We start from the raw sequence: 13646 nt of genomic DNA on the forward strand, positions 1-13646 counted from the left end.
CTGCGTTCTGGTCTTATCCAGAGGTTCTCAAATAGGGACCTGAAAATGCGGCGAAATGGTTCCAGTAAAGGATGGTACGGCAGTGTTTGCTTCGCGCTCGACTTGGCGGGGGCACTGCCGTGCCCCCCGATGAGCCGTTGTAATTGTTTTAAATCAATCTGTACTTTTACTAGTTACAACTTAATTAATACGAACACTAAGTGTCTCTGAGCACGAGCCACTGGTCAGTATGGCCGTGTTAGCGGCTTTCCAAAAATAAGAGTAATAATACCGCATTCTTATTTACTTGTGTTCATTTATAAAAAGTAAGGTGATTGAACTTCCCAATTTTACTTTAGTTAAAATAATTAAACAATTGTGACGCCACTACCGGTCAGCCCACCTCACCTGACGAACAGGTGGAAGTGGTCGAGATTGGAGGGGCGATGGTCTAATAAAAGGCCTTGCACCTCATTAAAGCGACCATTATTATCTGAGCAACCTTAGCAGTAAGACCTTAACAGCCTATGCTGACAAAAAGTGTCCTATAAGTGTATTATTGTCATTTATTGTACGATGGTGCTACTAATATTACTGTAAATAGCTAAAGTGCTGATAGTTTAAAAAGTGTGCTGTGTAAAGTTATAAATAAACGATAAATATGAGTATTTTACAACGAAGTTTCTTTTCTACAACGAAGACCTCAGCCTTCCTACTACGAGTTACCACGATTAGCGCTCAAAAGGAAGCCGAGCCCTAACATATATGTGGTATTTTAACTCATCATCTTCCTCGCGTTTGTCCCGGTCTTTCGCCACGGCTCATGGCACTAGATATTACGAAAATATGTTTTTAATAATTTCCGTTAAAGGGCATTTTACCAGCTACTTGCATTTTAGGTTTTGGAATTTTTGTATTACTTATTCCACTCAGACTTACGAGTTCTTTCGGTCCTAAGACGAGAAAAAAGTGTCCCACATACAATTCTTTTTTGTCCGTTTTGTTAGAGCCATAGAAGGGGAAGGTTTTTTCTCAGTAAAAATGAAAAACTGATGATTCTGAGTAGAAATAATATAAAAAATTCCAGTTAAAAAAATACATTTGGTACCTACTTCAAATAAAAATGCCCGTAACCTAAGGCGCGATTCGGGAAATGAATTAGAGATTCACTAGATATGAAATAGTAAAGATATGTGCCGTTTCACGGCAAAAGGTACATTATGGCGCCGCAATAATATTATTACGGCGCTATGCGACGTAAGCGCCTGCCGCCATAAGGTACCTTTTGCCGTGGAACGTCACATATTTTTACTATTTCATATCTAGTGAATCTCTAATTCATTTCGCGAATCGCGCCGCTAGTCATTTAGTCTACTTTTTCTGCAGGTGAACTGAATATAGCGAACATAGCGAAAGACGGGCGCGACATGTACTGCGTACGCGCGTCCCACGAGTACCGACGAGCACTGACACTTCTCAAGGCTCAGGGCGTGACGCATATAATCGTTGACACTGATCCGAAGAAGCTACGGCAATTAGCCAGAGCTGTAAGTACATTTTTTTAACACATTCAAAGCCAAGAACCCGACTGTCGGGTACACTCGGCTCGATTCGGGAAATGAATTAGAGATTAACTAGATATGAAATAGTAAAGATATGTGACGTTTAAGCGCCAACGGCCATAAGGTACCTTTACCCGTAGGACGTCACATATCTTTACTATATCGTATGAATCGTATCTAGTTAATCTCTAATTAATTTTCCGAATCGCGACGACTGTTCGTAGCGACTACGAGCACCATACGGCGAAAATGTGGCTACGCACTACGAGCGTAACCCGTAGCACTTAGTGGCAATGAATGTGTATTGCACAAAATAATTTCTTCCTAGCGTTAACCTGGTATTTTTGCCACGGCTCATGAGAGATTGACAAGTAATCCCAAGAATTGGCGTAGGCACTAGTTTTTACTAAAGTGACTGCCATCTGACCTTCCAACCCAGAGGGTAAACTAGGCCTTATCGGGATGAGTCTAGTTTCCTCACAAAATAACAATACACCATACAGTGCGGATTCAGATATTTTTGAGCACCTTGACCGCTTCGATGTATCTGATGGCGACTGTACAGTCGATTCCAAAGAGATGTATCCACTTTTTCAGTTTATTACAATGCAGTAGGTAAGGTGAAAAAGTGGATACATCTCTTTGGAATCGACTCTTCATTTCATTATAGTATAAATTATCTCAGGTGATTTTTTCGGGTTCGGGTGCTAATCCGTTAAACAAAAGCCTTTGTTTATTTTAAGAGCGCTCTACAGCACGCGCCAAAGCAACCATTTCGTTTAAGAAGCAACTATCGTGATAGTATTAAGGTTCAAGTTCATGTGACAGCTCGCTCAGAGAACAATCAGGGTGGTCTTATTTTTGGAGATAACAAAACGTGTTATCTCCGTTATGGGCTATTTTATGAATTTGAACCATATAAATAGAATGGTAAGTTTGCTTTTTAAACGGGCTTGTTCCCGTTACTTATGTCGGGGCTATTAGCAGTAAGTAGTGTAACCACCGCATAAAGGAAACAATACCTTTTGTTTAACAGATTAGGGTCCGAGCCCGAAAAAATCACCTGAGATAATTCATACTATAATAGTACCTAAAAAAAACCATTTATTAGATAGAACTTTAATCGTTTTTTTTTTGTTTTACAGATTCTTCAGCTACAAATGAACAATGAAAACTACCATTATATTTTTACATCATTTGTAAGTATCTTGTAAAAGAATTTTTTTTTTGACCCATTGAGACGATTCAAGAACTTGCATACGATTTTCATTGCATTGCGGTAGTTGGTCGATCGACTGATCCATTCTACTCTGCAGTTAGCAATGTATTGAATAATGCATATAGGGAGCGTGCATGGACTACAGGGGGCAGCATAGGAGTCGACAGATTTTTGTCGCGAGGCGTAAATGTGAAGTTTATGCTTCCGATGTAGCCCACAAGATGGCAGAACCTATACTATGCACAAAAAAACGTACGAGAACGGTAGATGGTAGCACTTGCTTTGCCAATGTACATATTTATTTATATTTATTTAAAATTTAAATCAGGCAACAAGGCCCATATTACAAATACCTTACAGACTAACATACATATATATATATATTATAAACTTAAAAACTAAACACTATTTATGCAACAAAACGGCGTGGCTCCGTTGAATCGGCTGTTCTTGTGTCGGATTCGGCAGTTTGCCCCGGAACCTCCGAAACACGACACCTTTCGACCAGAAGTCGGCGCACTCGATGGTCTCTTGCAGCGGTCGCGGCACGCGCACCACAAAAGAGTTGAAGTGCACGTAGTATTTATGTTTCCGATAGAGGCCACAAGATGGCAGACCCTCCAACGCGCACGATCCTTATTGCATATTGCATTGCGTTCTTGAACCGTGTAAATGGAGCTGAAATTACTCAATGCTAATCAGCCGAAAGACGTCCACTGCTGGACATAGGCCTCCCCCAGAAACCGGATCTTTGCCGGAGATTCTTAGCACCCCTGACTCCGCCAGTGCCCTGACCGCTACCAGAGCACCGGGAGTCACCGGAAACTCGGGGCCGCGATTTGGTTTGGTTTTGGTTTGGCGGCTTATTATACTGGGGGGTAAAATTGCTTCTTATAAATTTGGCGCCCGAGTACAAAACTCTATTAATTTTCAGTAACAACTGAAATTTCACCAAAAAAGCAATATTTTCAGGACATGGAACTCTTCGACCTTGAAGATTTCTACTACAACCGGGTCAACATGAGCGGTTGGCGGCTGGTTGACCGTGACTCTGACAAGGTCAAGGACGCTCTGCTAGTCATGGAGAAGTTCCACCCTATTGGCGCTAGTATACTAACTGGAGGTCATATAAAGGTCAGTAAAGAAAGGCAAATGCAAGAACACTCCTGACCGTGACTCTGTCAAGGTCAAAGACGCTCTGCTACTCATGGAGAAGTTCCAACCTGTTGGCGCTAGTATACTTACTGGAGGTCATAGAAAGGTCAGTGAAGATCAACAATAAATGGTAGTCAAGGTCAAAATGAGTATTGCTGGGACGTCAGTCTTTCCGTGACCACAGCTGGTGCAACTCAGCTGAAACGTCGGAATTTAAGGTAAAACAATGAAATCATATCGCCCGTTCGTGCAATATATCTTGTTTGTAAATAAATGATTTCTCCCACTTCGTGCAATTAATTAAAATGAGTTTTCAAAAGTTAAAGATATGATTAAGGACATTTTGACTCAAGGTCATAATAGTGAAACGAATGGAGCGGATTTAGAAAAGGCTAAGAACCCTGAAGAAGGTCTATACATTGCTGAAGGTCTTAACAAACTTACTTACTTACTCCTCTGGCGCAGCGACCCAAAGTGTATCTTGGCCTCCAACACGACTGCTCGCCACTGATCCCGGTCCTGTGCCGTTTCTCGCCAGTTTTCTATCCGGAGCTCGCGCAGATCAGCGTCCACCACATCCGCCCATCGATACCTAGGTCGGCAGACCGGGCGGCGTCCTATCGGTTTTCCCTCAAACGCTCTTTTCACCGCCCGATCACCTCCCATTCGCTCAAGATGGCCGAGCCACCGAAGCCATTGCGCCTTTGTCACACCAATGATGTTTAGTCCTGCAATTAGTTCTTCAACTTCAGCGTTTTTTCGGATTCTCCAACTGCCATCGGGTCTCTGCGTTGGGCCGAGGATTTCCTTCCTTAACAACCTTTTGTAAAATTAATTTAGCATCTAAATTCAAGAGTAAACATTGAAATAACACCTCTTAGTTTAACCGGTTCAAAACAAGAAGAAGACAAAGGTTTCAAAGTCATTAAAATCGAATTAAGCTTTTAATAGCGTTTATTTTAACGATTAACGTTACCAATTATTTCTTAGACTAGAACCAAGAGAAGTCTACAACGATTTTGATAGCACACGCAGTGCAAGTGTCATTTATAGGTACGTCATAATTTCATAGAACCTCACCCCATTTTACGGTACCAGGGCCGTCTTAAACTATGCTGAGGCCCCTGAGCACATACGAATTTGGGGCCCTTTAGAAAGTAAAGAAAGCTAATTAAACTATCATTTTTCTACTATGATCTTCTATTTATTATGTGTGTAGGTAATCCAATAATATGTGACGTTCCACAGAAAAAGGTACCTTATGTCGGCTGGCGCTTACGTCGCATAGCGCCGCAATAATATTGGAGCGACGTTAATAATAGCGTAAGCGCCAACCGCCATAAGGTACCTTTACCCGTGGGACGTCACATATATACTGTTACTGTCTGTCCTTCGGGGCCCCCTTAGGATGGGGGCCTTGGGCATGGGCCCCGTGTGCCCTTATGGTAAAGACGTTACTGTACGGTATCCTCTTTTTCCAGACGGAGCCAGCTCTTCTCTACGACGCTATACAAGTCCTGGCGATGGCTTTGGCAGCAAGCAAGGAGGTGGGCCCTACCAACGCCTCGTGTGATGACGAGACCACGTGGAGTAATGGGAAGGATGTCATGGAAAATATCAATAAGGTATTTGCTCCACTCAATTTTCAATTCAAGACAGGATTGTTAGGTTTTAAAGTAAAAAAACCGGCCAAGTGCGAGTCGGACTCGCGTTTCTAGGGTTCCGTACATAAGTCCGACTCACGCTTGACTGCACATTTGTAATAGGTTTTCCTGTCATTTATAGGTAAAAAACTATTGTGTATTTTTTTTCAAAATTTTAGACCCAGTAGTTTCGGAGATAAAGAATGGTATTTTTTTGGCTATTTTCTTAAATAACTTCGAACCTATGTATTTCAAAATTATGAAAAATACATCTCCATCTTTGGGTCACTAATTTACAAAATGTGTACCAAATATCAACTTAATTGGTCCAGTAGTTTCCGAGAAAATAGCCTGTGACAGACGGACAGACATACAGACGCATGAGTGATCCTATAAGGGTTCCGTTTTTTCCTTTTGAGGTACGGAACCCTAAGAATTGGAAATTTGAGGGGTTAGTCCAGTTTCCTCACGATGTACCTTGGAAATATTTCCCGCACCTATTATACTTTTGATCTCTGTTTGGTCCAAAGGTTAACTAGTAGAGAATGCCTACTGCAATTAAGTTCACCTTAGTAAACTGACGACAATACCCTAATTAAAACAAAACATTGACCTTGAGATAGCCATGTATAGTGTCAGCAAATCTTTAGAAGTGTATATAGTCGATTTCAGGAGTGCCAACGACGAGGCGAATATGATGTAATTCGATCCATCTGCATTAAATATGCATCTGCAAAAATATTACATCGAATTTTTGTCAGAAAGGATAAATAAAGTTAAGAATATCTTGTATAGTTTTATTTCTGTCATTGTTTCAAAAGTGCAAAAATTTATGGCCCACCCTGTACAACTTTTACTGTGCAATAAAGTTTAAAATAAATAAACGTTACCTTCACCGAAAAGCGACTGGTATTCGAGCAGGGGCTTCAACTTACGAAACCAGAGGGTTTGGCAGTTGCACACCTTATCAACGCTTCTTTCCCATACATAAGACATTTTGTACAATATTAGAATGTCCCAAACTCTTTCAGATCCACGCGCACGGCCTGACAGGCCCCATCCAGTTCCAAAATGGCGTCCGCACCAACTTCAGCCTACAGCTGATGCGGCTAGTGGGGGGCGAAAAGGGGGGAACTAAGGTGTCCGGTCATTGGAATCCGGGCGACGGACTGACCATCACTGATCCAGCGGCGTATAAGAGAGATCCACCGCCTAATGTGACCTTGACTATTGTTACTGTGGAGGTGCGTAACATTTTCTACTTCTTCATTTCCTTAAGGCCTCTGTACACAGTGGCTAACGATGGGCCATGCCAAGCCACTGCCATGAAGACTGTGTGAACACCTCAGGCCACGCTACGCTACGATTCCCATACGATTCCTTTGAAGTGTCAAAAAACCGACAACGTCCCGATTCCGCACTACGCAACACACAAGTACAACAAATACAAAATACACAAATACAAATGCTTTAATCGTCTATCATAGGTGTACACAACATGATATTGCATATGATGGTAAAAAAGGAAAATTGTTCCACTATGTCGTACCCAAGGGCATACGAAATTAAGTTTGATTGCTAATAGCAATTAGCATGCACCATGCACTAAATTAAGATTTACAGGCAGTGTGCACCAATAAATTAAGTAAAATGTCCAAATAATATCAATTAAAAATAATATAAATATCATTAAAAAAAATCATTAAAAAAAAATTATCATTATACATATCACATTTTCAATTTAATAATAATTATTCAGTAAAGGTTGTCAAAGAGAAATTCATTACATGAGTAGAAAGCCTTCCTAACCAAAAATTCTTTTATTTACTTACTTACTTACTTACTTGGTTGGCACGGATACCCAAAATGAGTCTTGGCCTCCAACACAAGAGCACGCCACTTTGATCGGTCCAGAGCGGTATCCCGCCAGCTTTCGCCGACGCCCAGCTCACGGAGATCTGCCTCCACTCTATCTGCCCAACGGTATTGAGGACGACCAATAGGACGGCGCCCAGTTGGTCGACCCAAGTAGGCCCTTTTGGCTGCCCGATCTTCACCCATCCTTTCGAGATGGCCAAGCCAGCGGAGACGATGCGCTTTGGTCTCACCTATTATATTCGGCTCGGCTATCAGATGTTTTATTTCGGCATTATTTCGGATCCTCCAACTGCCATCGTCTCTTTTGACGGGTCCCAGAATCTTCCTTAACACCTTACGTTCTGTGACTAAAAGGCTGTTCTCCTCCTTGAGTGTTAGTGTCCAAGCCTCACACCCATACATCAGAATGGGGCGGATCACGGTCTTGTAGATCCGTAGCTTAGTACGTCTACTAAGAAGCTTGGACACCAAAACCTTATGGAGCGCAGCACTGCAGCGTAAGGCGTTTTGAGTTCGGATGTTGATTTCGTCCTCCCTTGTATGTGTATCCGAGACAGTGCACCCAAGGTATTTAAACTTGGACACTCCTTTGTAAGTGTTTTCACCCACAAGTAGGTTCCGTCTTTGGGTGCGACTGTCCCTGTACCGCTTCATGTGGAGGTATTCCGATTTATCATGGTTGATTCTGAGACCCACTTTTGCTGCTTCTTGCTCCAAGCAACTCCAAGATACTTGCCGATATTTCTACCTCTTCACGGTTTTCCCCTAGCAAGGCTAGATCATCCGCGTAACCTATCAGTCTATGCCTTCCATTCAGTTCGACACCAATGTCAAGCGTAAGTAGTTTTCGAACAACATGTTCCAGAACCAAATTGAAAAGCATAGGGGACTGGGCTTCGCCTTGCTTCAGACCGGTCTTTTACAGATTTTTTAAATATATTTTATTGTTATAAACTCTAGGAGCCATACCGAGAACGCTTTTTGACAAGAGAGCCGTTCTCGATGGATGTGCACAGACCATGTGTTGCAGACGTTGACTATTAAGACATCGAAATATATCTGGATGTTTCTTCACAAAAATTACTAGTTCATAGATACGCACAAGTAGTTCGCAGAAATCGCGAAGCGTCTGGTTGACGTAACTGGTGACTGAAGAGCTGGCGGCTTCCTCGCACAACGTATCAGCATTGCGATACTGCGAGGAAATACCGCCAGCATCCTTGGTACAATGCCTCACGGGCCTATTTTAGATTTAAGCTAGTTATTAATTTCGTTTAGTAGTACCACTGTATATATCTTGTATGTAAATCGATGATTTAAAAACTAACCAGATACATTTTCATTTTGCAGGAAAAACCCTACGTAATGGTAAAAGAAGGCTGGAACCTCCAAGGCAACGCCCGTTTTGAGGGCTTCTGTATCGACCTTCTAGCCAGAGTGGCGGCGAAGGCGGGCTTCGCGTACCGGCTGCGGCTTGTGCCAGACAACATGTACGGAGCCAGGGACCCGGACACGGGACAGTGGAACGGGATCGTCCGGGAACTCGTGGACCGGGTAAAATATTTGAGAAAAATATTACGGAATTATATCGATTTGCACTAGAATAGGATTACTGCATCATAGAAGTATTGTCATCATATTCCTATCGTTCTTATGGAGTTTTGCAAAATGATCGAATGAAAGAATTGTTAATGAAAAACGAACAAATACGAGTAAATTAATGACGAATGATAAACGAATAAAAAATTAAAGAACGGAAGTGAATGATAAATGAATGGAGAATTATAAATGAATGATGAATGAATGACGATTGAATTATGAATGAAAGAAAAAATGATGAATGAATGAAATAATGAATGAACAAGTGATCCAGCATCAACGGACTAGGCTGGGAGGCCGTTATAGCTGTAATATTAATGATTTCGGTTCCAGAAAGCTGACATCGCGGTGGCATCCATGACGATAAATTATGCGAGAGAGGCGGTGATAGACTTCACCAAACCATTCATGAACCTCGGCATTGGCATACTTTTCAAGGTGAGCTGATCTTTTAACCGTAAGGGGATAAAATAGTTTTCAAAAACATAGAAATTTCCGAAATATCTTTGTTCAGGTATTTATGAACACCTTTGTTGCTCCGATTTATCTGACGACGACGGTACTTGCGCCAACGATGTCTGTATGTCGGCAGCCGATCGTAAAATTCCTGTGTAATGTTTTGACGGTAGTCACATTAAATCAATAGATAGGTAGCATAGAGGTTCGTTAGGTTGCTTCAGATGCCCGAACTCAAACTGTCCAGAAAAAATAGCGGGGGCTATTGCGGGGCTTCGTCGACTCAGGGACCGAGACAATGATTTTTACAATACATGATATGCCTAGGAATTTTATGATCTGCCGGATTTTACGATCGGCCGCCGACATGTACATATAATACCTCAGGTATTGTAACCAGTGATGTATTCGCAGGTACCGACGTCTCAGCCGACGCGTCTCTTCAGCTTCCTCAACCCGTTGGCCGTCGAGATCTGGCTGTACGTCCTGGCTGCTTACATCCTGGTGTCTTTCACACTGTTCGTTATGGCACGATTTTCACCGTACGAATGGTACGTAAATATTTGTAATAATATTTTTTAACTTCCAATACCTAGTGCTCACCTCAAGCGAATGACATAATAAAAAATAAAGCAACACAAACACAGGTAAACAATAGTCGGTCTTATCGCAAGAAAACGATCTCTTCCAGACAACCTTTAGGTCTGTTTTTTACCTGTGTTTGTGTTGCTGTTCTTATTTATTATGTTCTTCGCTTGAGTTGAACAAAAAATATTGTATTGTATATTGTATTGTATCAATACACTGAAAGGACTGTTGTCCAATCGCCTTGGAGTGGTAAGAGTGTATGAGGAAAATGTGGAAGCTTTTTTATGACAACGAGCACGGCTCGCCTGACAGTAAGCAATACCGTCGCCTCTGGACACTCGCAGCACCAGAGTGGTTTTAAGTCCCTTTGGGTCCCAGAAATTGTAAGGTATCACAGTGGACCTCGTTAGAGATGGCGGGACGAGCTGGAGACTTAAGGAGTAAGGGATACGTGGAAGAATAGGACTAGGAGTAGGAGGGATCCTATTCTTCCACGTATCCCTAACTCCTGGGTGTGAAAGGGTGTCTTTGCCCACCTGTGAGCCAATATGAGCTCATAATAAAAAATATAATACTAGTTGTTGCTGTTTCTAGCGACAAGTTTTATTACCATGTTACAATTACGAAAATGGTACAAGTAAACCATTTAATTAAGATATTGATTGTATGATTACAGGTCGTCAAGCACGCACGTCTGCGGACACGAGACGAAGCTGCTCACGAACCAGTTCAGCGTCTGCAATTCTCTGTGGTTCATCACGGGAACCTTCCTGAGACAAGGCTCTGGCTTGAACCCGAAGGTACTGTGACCCTAAGTCTGCTATAGTTTGATTGAATCGATTTTTGACAGTTATGGCTTAGGCTATCAGTTAAAGTAGTTAAACGGGTCTTAGTTTCACATAATAATATTATAAGGAGGAAATATTATTTGCACTGATGAATGTTATCGCTAATGGCTCTTTTACAATAGGGTGATAAAACAATTATCAGTCGAAGTATTTTTTTTTTTATTTATTTATATAGCCCTTTATTCTGAACATGATTGTTGGTTTTTAGTTTTGAATGTTTATATGAAGTCTCTTGGGTCAGTGTGCCTGTCGGCAAAGGCCTCCTCCAACTCCTTCCAGTATTTCCTCTCTCTTGCCACCCTTGTCCAGAGTGGTCCCACTGTGAGTATAATTTCGTCTTCCCATCGTGTTAATTGAGGGCCTTGCGATCTTGATCCATCTGTAGGGTGCCACATGAGAATTCTTTGGCTCCACTTCTCTGTTTTGCATCTTATAGTCGAAGTATACCTACCTGAGCTAAAAAATCTTGATCTCAGTTACTAGTATTCTAAGTAAGTCAGTAATCTAAACAAATATGTAAAGAAACATTAATTTCATAGTTAAGACGATTTGTGTCAAAGAAAAGTTCATGTACCTAATAACGTGTCGATGTTATCCCAGAAACACACACTATCATAACTTAGTTAATCCCGCTATATGGATGGGACGTGCGCCAAAGCACTTCACACCTGTTTTGTATTTTTTTTATTCTGCGTTTTTTAACGTCCGCTTATAAAGCGCTCGTGCGAATGAGGCCTAAATATAAAGTTTTATGACCAATAGGTACAAATTATATTTCGACGACTATAGATACTTTAAAAATATTTTATTTATGTCGGTTTACAGGCAACCTCCACCCGAATAGTCGGCGGCATCTGGTGGTTCTTCACTCTGATCATCCTGTCTTCTTATACTGCTAATCTGGCAGCCTTCCTGACGGTGGAGAGAACAGTTCTGCCGATACAGAGTGCTGCCGATTTGGCGGCTCAGAATAGTGTGCAGTATGGAACGCTCAATGGAGGATCGACTATGACATTCTTCAGGGTACGATTCAGTAATTTAAATGGACCTCTAAACTTAATTTATTGATATAGTTTTTTTGCTAGCTCCGTCATTCTAAAAAATGAATGAATAAATGACAAACAAATGATAAATTAATGATGAATGATTGAAAGAATGAATGAATAATGGAAAATTAATTAATTGTGAATAAATAAGTAATAAATAAATGAATTAAAAATGAATGAATGGTAAATAAATAAATAAATGAATGATAGAGATTAAGGGTACCGTCAGTTACTGTATTCTGCTTACCATCGGTCTGATCGCCTATTTGCCACCTTCCTGTCTTCATATGCTGCTAATCTGGCAGCTTTCCTGACGGTGGAGAGGACAGTTCTGCCGACACAGAGTGCTGCCGATTTAGCCGCTTAAAATAAGTTTACGGCACTGGAGGACTGTGTATGGCACGCTCAATGAAGGATCCACTATGACGTTCTTCAGGGTAAGATTTCCGACAGTCAGGCCTAGCTAAATTTCTTGCTGGAGTCTACTTGCTAGGTGTAGCAAACCAGCGACAAAGCTCACCACACCCAGTACGGATATCATGGTCGTTCTTGTCTACATGACAGCGTGATAAAACGGTATCCGTCTCTTTCATTCGCGCTCTAGTAAAAAGTGACGGATATTTTGTCACGTGGATAAATCCATCCATAATAGGCCTGCTGTCTCGCTGGAGCGCCAACTTTGTAGTATTCCAGTATAGCAAAAAGGCGTGATGCCTCCCATTAGTTCGATTCCCTCACCACACCGAGCTCAGGTTGAGCCGCTCTACTGATCTCGCTGGAGCGCAAACGTCATGTGTGTGATGTGTGTGTGTGTATTTTCAGGATTCCAACATCGACATCTACCAAAAGATGTGGCAGCACATGTCTACCACCTCCCCTCCTGCGCTCGTCTCCTCATACGAGGAGGGCGTGAGGAGAGTCCTGCAGGGGAACTACGCGTTCCTCATGGAGTCCACGATGCTGGACCACAGAGTGCAGAGGGACTGTAATCTTACGCAGATTGGAGGGCTTTTGGATTCTAAAGTAAGTATTATTTAAAAATATGTAATTTTTAAACGATTCCAGTGTTGGACACTGGAGGACCAAGGCCATTTTTTCCTTCGTAGGTATATGACATTTATTTCGGTTTGTAATTTTTATGGCGTATCCAGACTAGTCAATTTTTCGCCAATCTGATGAAATTGCCCGATCGAATCAGGACGTGCGGACGCAAACGCCAATTTGGCTCGCCGAATTCAACCGCCGATAATGACCGATATTACCGATAAAATGAGGTGCGGACGCAAGAATACCAATATGTTTCGCCAGTATTTTCGTTCAGGGGCATTTTTTCAATTTAGAGGGCTCTAATATCACCATAAATCTAAAATTGGTGATTAAATTGGAGATTGACGCCAATTTCATTTCTGATCAAATCGGTCGATTTGATCATCCCGTCTGGATACCGCTTTAAACGTTTCAATAAAGCAAATTTTACCCAAATTATTGATCAAAATAACTCGTTATTAATATCTTTGTCAAATCTCGATCTCAAACGTCTGACGGTCGAGAAGTCGAGATCTTGAAACACCCAATCTCAGATTCTTCGCGCGAGATCTTTATTCGCGAATCTTGGTTCCAGAGGGTTTAAATTACCGCGAACCACGACGTGTTGCCTCCCTGTCACATTTACG

General features: G+C 41.7%; 1 protein-coding gene across 1 annotated transcript in view; it reads left to right on the top strand.

Annotated features, from left to right (window-relative positions):
• Positions 1-13646, top strand: part of LOC134803244 (glutamate receptor ionotropic, kainate 2) — a 36818-nt gene that overhangs the window by 18895 nt on the left and 4277 nt on the right. The window contains exons 5-15 of the mRNA XM_063775941.1: positions 1366-1526; positions 2687-2740; positions 3733-3894; positions 5397-5540; positions 6590-6802; positions 8787-8990; positions 9369-9473; positions 9906-10042; positions 10756-10879; positions 11753-11950; positions 12796-12996. Of these exons, the coding sequence (XP_063632011.1) occupies positions 1366-1526; positions 2687-2740; positions 3733-3894; positions 5397-5540; positions 6590-6802; positions 8787-8990; positions 9369-9473; positions 9906-10042; positions 10756-10879; positions 11753-11950; positions 12796-12996 (1703 nt within the window). The remainder of the gene's footprint in view (positions 1-1365; positions 1527-2686; positions 2741-3732; positions 3895-5396; positions 5541-6589; positions 6803-8786; positions 8991-9368; positions 9474-9905; positions 10043-10755; positions 10880-11752; positions 11951-12795; positions 12997-13646) is intronic.

Source organism: Cydia splendana, chromosome 26, assembly GCF_910591565.1.
Source record: "Cydia splendana chromosome 26, ilCydSple1.2, whole genome shotgun sequence".
NCBI lineage: Eukaryota > Metazoa > Arthropoda > Insecta > Lepidoptera > Tortricidae > Cydia > Cydia splendana.